General features: G+C 46.1%; 1 protein-coding gene across 1 annotated transcript in view; it reads left to right on the top strand.

Annotated features, from left to right (window-relative positions):
- The first annotated feature begins 623 nt into the window (after positions 1-623).
- The window catches only part of LOC118387402 (allograft inflammatory factor 1-like), a 38666-nt gene continuing 32066 nt past the window's right edge, over positions 624-7223 (top strand). Inside the window, exons 1-2 of the mRNA XM_035775733.2 lie at positions 624-810; positions 1036-1097. Coding sequence (XP_035631626.1) covers positions 786-810; positions 1036-1097 — 87 coding nt within the window. The 5' untranslated portion in view covers positions 624-785. The remainder of the gene's footprint in view (positions 811-1035; positions 1098-7223) is intronic.

Here is a 7223-nt window from a genome sequence, read left to right as displayed (position 1 = left end):
TAACTCTTCATAAAGTGATGTAACTCTTCGTTAAGTGAAATGTAACTCTTCATAAAGTGAAATGTAACTCTTCATAAAATCATAGACCGCGCTCTAGATGCCCTTAAGGACTGACAGTCCATGACATCTTGTCATGATAGTTATACTAGAAGCGATACTGTAGGCTACATTGTTTACATTCCTATTTGTAAACAATAATCAAATGTATTCATTAAAGCAAACGTAAGCACATGAAGTATTTATTTGTTATATTCTTCAAGAATCAAGGAATAACTATCAAGAATGGAAATTACCATTGAACAGACCGATTTCTTAGAAATTGTTCAAATGCAGTACTAACTTGAAGGGGTGTCCACATACCTTTGTACATAGTGTATATAAAAGCACACCAGTAAATGTATACAGAGTCAAATAAAGACAATGAAGAGCAATATCATTTGTTTGAGAAAAACTGACTTGAAAACGTACACGTCCACAATGAGGCCAAGGTCTACCTTTTTAGGGATTTTGTTTCAAATCTTTTTTAAATATATTTTTTAAGAGATTGTGTACCTTGCACTTGCAGTTATTTAATGTACCACACGAGGGTGACCAAGTGTCACTAGCATTCCTGGCGAGCCAGAGTGCATCGCTTGCTGTGAATTGACCAATAGCTGTATGGAATTGACAGACCCACTGTGCTGGCAGCGTGCGTGCGACTGCCCGCGAAGGGAAGAAGACGAGCGAGGTGCTGTGTGCTGATTTCTCCTTCTCTATCTAGCTCACCATATCAAAGTCATCTCACAATGCCTGTAAATCATACATTTCAAGGTAATTACAAATATCCGAGTGGGATATTTCGGGGGGGCGGTCTAGTTAAAGGGCTAACGCTCATAGTCTACTAGTTTTGTATTTTATTAGAATGGTAAACTAGTAGACACACTTCAATTGAGCTTGCAAGAGGGCTAGTTCGCTAGTAGTAGCTAGCTACTGTAGTAACGTTACTGATTACTAGCCACATTATGAAATTAGGCTAACGAGCTATTTTTCTTGCAGGAGGGAAAGCCTTTGGATTATTAAAAGCTCAACAAAGGGAGAGATGCGAGGAAATAAACAAGGTAAGTCGTGATCTTTCTAATGAAGACGTTTTGTGTATTTTGTCAATGTATTGTAAAGGTATTTTCAACAGAATTAAAATACATTTGGCTTTGAACCTGCTTTGAATTAGACGAGCTTGTTAGTGCATATGTTATAATTAACGTTAGTAGCTAGCAGCAGTCTTACTAGCCACGTTATGTGAACACTAGTTCCAACCGCATGATGATCTGCCTGTACTGACATTTGCATGTGATAAAATCTGTCATTAATTTCGCACATCGTTATCGACCCAGCGACCTGTTATCTTGCTGGCGGTCATAAACCATGTTTGTGGCCACCCCTGTGTTGTGAGAGCGACAGACACTTGTTTCATGGCATGCCGGTCAGTCAGGGAGTATCCCTCTTGCTTGACCAGATCGATCGATCTTTGTCACCTTAAGTATTGCTTACTATTTATCCAATTCCCTATTCCCAACGTGATTCCTGACTCGGATCATAAAAGGGCAGGCCCTTTTGATGCCCTGTGGCCCATCTCCCTTGGCATTTAGACGGGAAACAGGTGTCTGGGCGGTGGGCTGAATGAGCCCTTTGTGTGAGGTGCAACCGTCTGAAGGGCTTGAACAGGCACATGACATTGAGTATCAGCCTCAACGGCTGTTCCCATATCTTTTCATCCAGCATACACTACATGGCCAAAAGTATGTGGACACCCATTAAAATGAGTGGTTTCGGCTATTTCAGCCACAGCCATTACTGATAGGTGTATACAATCAAGCACACATACAAGCAATCTCCGTAGACAAACAGGCTGTAGAATGACCCATACTGAACAGCTCAGTGACTTTCAACGTGGCACCGTCATATGATTCCACCTTTCCAGCAAGTCAGTTAGTCAAATTTCTACCATGCTAGAGCTTTCCCGGTCAGCAGTTGTAAATGAAAACTTGTTCTCAACTAGCTTACCTGTTATTTTAAAGTGGAAACGTCTATGTGGAACAACGCGGCACAAGCTCACAGAACGGGACCACCGAGTGCTGAAGCGCATAGCGTGTAAATATCGTCTGTCCTCGGTTGCAACACCCACTACCGAGTTCCAAACTGCCTCTGGAAGCAAGGTCAGCACAAGAACTGCTCGCCAGGAGCTTCATGAAATGGGTTTCCACACACAAGCCTAAGATCACCATGCACGATGCCAAGCGTTGTCTGGAGTGGTGTAAAGCTCGCCGCCATTGGACTCTGGAGCAGTGGAAATACGCTCTCTGGCGTGATGAATCAGGCTTCACCATCTGTCGTCCGTCAGACTGTATCTGGGTTTGGCGGATGCTAGGAGAACCCTACCTGCCCCAATGCATAGTGCCAACTGTAACGTTTGGTGGAGGAGGAGGAATAATGATCTGTGGCTGTTTTTCATGGTTTGGGCTAGGCCCCTTAGTACCAGTGAAGGGAGATCTTAACGCTACAGCATACAATGACATTCTAGATGATTCTGTGCTTCCAACTTTGTGGCAACAGTTTGGGGAAGGCCTTTTCCTAATTTAGCATGACAATGCCTAATCGCCCAACATCAAATCAAATGTATTTATATAGCCCTTCGTACATCAGCTGATATCTCAAAGTGCTGTATAGAAACCCAGCCTAAAACCCCAAACAGCAAGCAATGCAGGTGTTGAAGCACGTTGGCTAGGAAAAACTCCCTAGAAAGGCCAAAACCTAGGAAGAAACCTAGAGAGAAACCAGGCTATGAAGGGTGGCCAGTACTCTTCTGGCTGTGCCGGGTGGAGATTATAACAGAACATGGCCAAGATGTTCAAATGTTCATAAATGACCAGCATGGTCAAATAATAAGTCTGGGACAGGTAGCACGTCCGGTGAACAGATCAGGATTCCATAGCCGCAGGCAGAAGCACGGCCGTGCAGCAGCATGGCCAGGTGGACTGGGGACAGCAAGGAGTCATCATGCCAAGTAGTCCTGAGGCATGGTCCTCCGAGAGAATTAGAGCGAGCATACTTAAATTCACACAGGACACCGGATAAGAAAGGAGAAGTACTCCAGATATAACAAACTGACCCTAGCCCCCCGACATATAAACTACTGCAGCATAAATACTGGAGGCTGAGACAGGAGGGGTAAGGAGACACTGTGGCCCCATCCGATGATTTATAATTACTTCCGGCGCCGACAGAGATGGCCGCCTCGCTTCGCGTTCCTAGGAAACTATGCAGTTTTTTGTTTTTTTACGTGTTATTTCTTACATTAGTACCCCAGGTCATCTTAGGTTTCATTACATATAGTCGAGAAGAACTACTGAATATAAGATCAGCGTCAACTCACCATCAGTACGACCAAGATTATGTTTTCCGCGACGTGGATCCTGTGTTCTGCCTTACAAACAGGACAACGGAATGGATCGCATGCAGCGACCCAAGAAAACGACTCCGAAAAAGAGGGAAACGAGGCGGTCTTCTGGTCAGACTCCGAAAAAGGACACATCGCGCACCACTACCTAGCATTCTTCTTGCCAATGTCCAGTCTCTTGACAACAAGGTTGACGAAATCAGAGCAAGGGTGGCATTCCAGAGGGACATCAGAGACTGCAACGTCCTATGCTTCACCGAGACATGGCTCACTGGGAAGACGCTATCCGATGCGGTGCAGCCAACGGGTTTCTCCACGCATCGCGCCGACAGAAACAAACATCTTTCTGGTAAGAAGAGTGGCGGGGGCGTATGCCTCATGACTAACGAGACATGATGTGATGAAGGAAACATACAGGAACTCAAATCCTTCTGTTCACCTGATTTAGAATTCCTCACAATCAAATGTAGACCGCATTATCTTCCAAGAGAATTCTCTTCGATTATAATCACAGCCGTATATATCCCCCAAGCAGACACATCGATGGCTCTGAACAAACTTTATTTAACTCTTTGCACACTGGAAATCATTTATCCGGAGGCTGCATTCATTGTAGCTGGGGATTTTAACAAAGCTAATCTGAAAACGAAGACTCCCTAAATTTTATCAGCATATCGATTGCGCAACCAGGGGTGGTAGAACCTTGGATCATTGTTACTCTAACTTCCGTGACGCATATAAGGCCCTGCCCCGCCCCCTTTCGGAAAAGCTGACCACGACTCCATTTTGCTGATCCCTGCCTACAGGCAGAAACTAAAACAAGAGGCTCCCACGCTGAGGTCTGTCCAACGCTGGTCAGACCAAGCTGACTCCACACTCCAAGACTGCTTCCATCACGTGGACTGGGACATGTTTCGTATTGCGTCAGATAAAAATATTGACGAATACGCTGATTCGGTGTGCGAGTTCATTAAAACGTGTGTCGAAGATGTCGTTCCCATAGCAACGATAAAAACATTCCCTAACCAGAAACCGTGGATTGATGGCAACATTCGTGTGAAACTGAAAGCGCAAACCACTGCTTTTAATCAGAGCAAGGTGTCTGGTAGCATGTCCGAATATAAACAATGCAGCTATTCCCTCCGCAAGGCTATTAAACAAGCTACGCGTCAGTACAGAGACAAAGTGGAATCTCAATTCAATGGCTCAGACACAAGAATAATATAATAATAATAATAATAATAATAATATAATAATATATATATGCCATTTAGCAGACGCTTTTATCCAAAGCGACTTACAGTCATGTGTGCATACATTCTACGTATGGGTGGTCCCGGGGATCGAACCCACTACCCTGGCGTTACAAGCGCCATGCTCTACCAACTGAGCTACAGAAGGACCACGAGGCATGTGGCAGGGTCTACAGTCAATCACGGACTACAAGAAGAAACCCAGCCCAGTCACGGACCAGGATGTCTTGCTCCCAGGCAGACTAAATAACTTTTTTGCCCGCTTTGAGGACAATACAGAGCCACTGACACGGCCTGCAACGAAAACATGCGGTCTCTCCTTCACTGCAGCCGAGGTGAGTAAGACATTTAAACGTGTTAACCCTCGCAAGGCTGCAGGCCCAGACGGCATCCCCAGCCGCGCCCTTAGAGCATGCGCAGACCAGCTGGCCGGTGTGTTTACGGACATATTCAATCAATCCCTATACCAGTCTGCTGTTCCCACATGCTTCAAGAGGGCCACCATTGATCCTGTTCCCAAGAAAGCTAAGGTAACTGAGCTAAACGACTACCGCCCGTAGCACTCACTTCCGTCATCATGAAGTGCTTTGAGAGACTAGTCAAGGACCATATCACCTCCACCCTACCTGACACCCTAGACCCACTCCAATTTGCTTACCGCCCAAATAGGTCCACAGACGATGCAATCTCAACCACACTGCACACTGCCCTAACCCACCTGGACAAGAGGAATACCTATGTGAGAATGCTCGTCATCAAGCTCGAGCCCTGGATCTCGACCCCGCCCTGTGCAACTGGGTACTGGACTTCCTGAGGGGCCGCCCCAGGTGGTGAGGGTAGGCAACAACATCTCCTCCCCGCTGATCCTCAACACGGGGGCCCCACAAGGGTGCGTTCTGAGCCCTCTCCTGTACTCCCTGTTCACCCACGACTGCGTGGCCACGCACGCCTCCAACTCAATCATCAAGTTTGCGGACGACACAACAGTGGTAGGCTTGATTACCAACAACGACGAGACGGCCTACAGAGAGGAGGTGAGGGCCCTCGGAGTGTGGTGTCAGGAAAATAACCTCACACTCAACGTCAACAAAACTAAGGAGATGATTGTGGACTTCAGGAAACAGCAGAGGGAACACCCCCCTATCCACATCGATGGAACAGTAGTGGAGAGGGTAGCAAGTTTTAAGTTCCTCGGCATACACATCACAGACAAACTGAATTGGTCCACTCACACTGACAGCGTCGTGAAGAAGGCGCAGCAGCGCCTCTTCAACCTCAGGAGGCTAAAGAAATTTGGCTTGTCACCAAAAGCACTCACAAACTTCTACAGATGCACAATCGAGAGCATCCTGGCGGGCTGTATCACCGCCTGGTACGGCAACTGCTCCGCCCTCAACCGTAAGGCTCTCCAGAGGGTAGTGAGGTCTGCACAACGCATCACCGGGGGCAAACTACCTGCCCTCCAGGACACCTACACCACCCGATGTTACAGGAAGGCCATAAAGATCATCAAGGACATCAACCACCCGAGCCACTGCCTGTTCACCCCGCTATCATCCAGAAGGCGAGGTCAGTACAGGTGCATCAAAGCTGGGACCGACCGAGAGACTGAAAAACAGCTTCTATCTCAAGGCCATCAGACTGTTAAACAGCCACCACTAACATTGAGTGGCTGCTGCCAACACACTGTCATTGACACTGACCCAACTCCAGCCACTTTAATAATGGGAATTGATGGGAAATGATGTAAATATATCACTAGCCACTTTAAACAATGCTACCTTATATAATGTTACTTACCCTACATTATTCATCTCATATGCATACGTATATATATACTGTACTCTCATCGACTGCATCCTTATGTAATACATGTATCACTAGCCACTTTAACTATGCCACTTTGTTTACTTTGTCTACATACTCATCTCATATGTATATACTGTACTCGATACCATCTACTGTATGCTGCTCTGTACCATCACTCATTCATATATCCTTATGTACATATTCTTTATCCCCTTACACTGTGTATAAGACAGTAGTTTTGGAATTGTTAGTTAGATTACTTGTTGGTTATCACTGCATTGTCGGAACTAGAAGCACAAGCATTTCGCTACACTCGCATTAACATCTGCTAACCATGTGTATGTGACAAATCAAATTTGATTTGATACCCCGGACAGGGCCAAACAGGAAGGATATAACCCCACCCACTTTGCCAGAGCACAGCCCCCACACCACTAGAGGGATATCTTCAACCACCAACTTATCATCCTGAGACAAGGCCGAGTATAGCCCACAAAGATCTCCGCCACGACACAACCCAAGGGGGGAGCCAACCCAACAACCCAATCAGTGTCTGACTTCACTAATGCTCTTGTGGCTGAATGGTCCCCGCAGCAATGTTCCAACATCTAGTGGAAAGCCTTCCCAGAAGAGTTATAGCAGCAAAGGGTGACCAACTCCATATTAATGCCCGTGATTTTTTTGGAATGGGATGTTCGACGAGCAGGTGTCTACATACTTTTAGCCAT

Source organism: Oncorhynchus keta, chromosome 9, assembly GCF_023373465.1.
Source record: "Oncorhynchus keta strain PuntledgeMale-10-30-2019 chromosome 9, Oket_V2, whole genome shotgun sequence".
NCBI lineage: Eukaryota > Metazoa > Chordata > Actinopteri > Salmoniformes > Salmonidae > Oncorhynchus > Oncorhynchus keta.
Note: the sequence above shows the minus strand (reverse complement) of the source record. Positions and strands in the feature narration are given on the sequence as shown.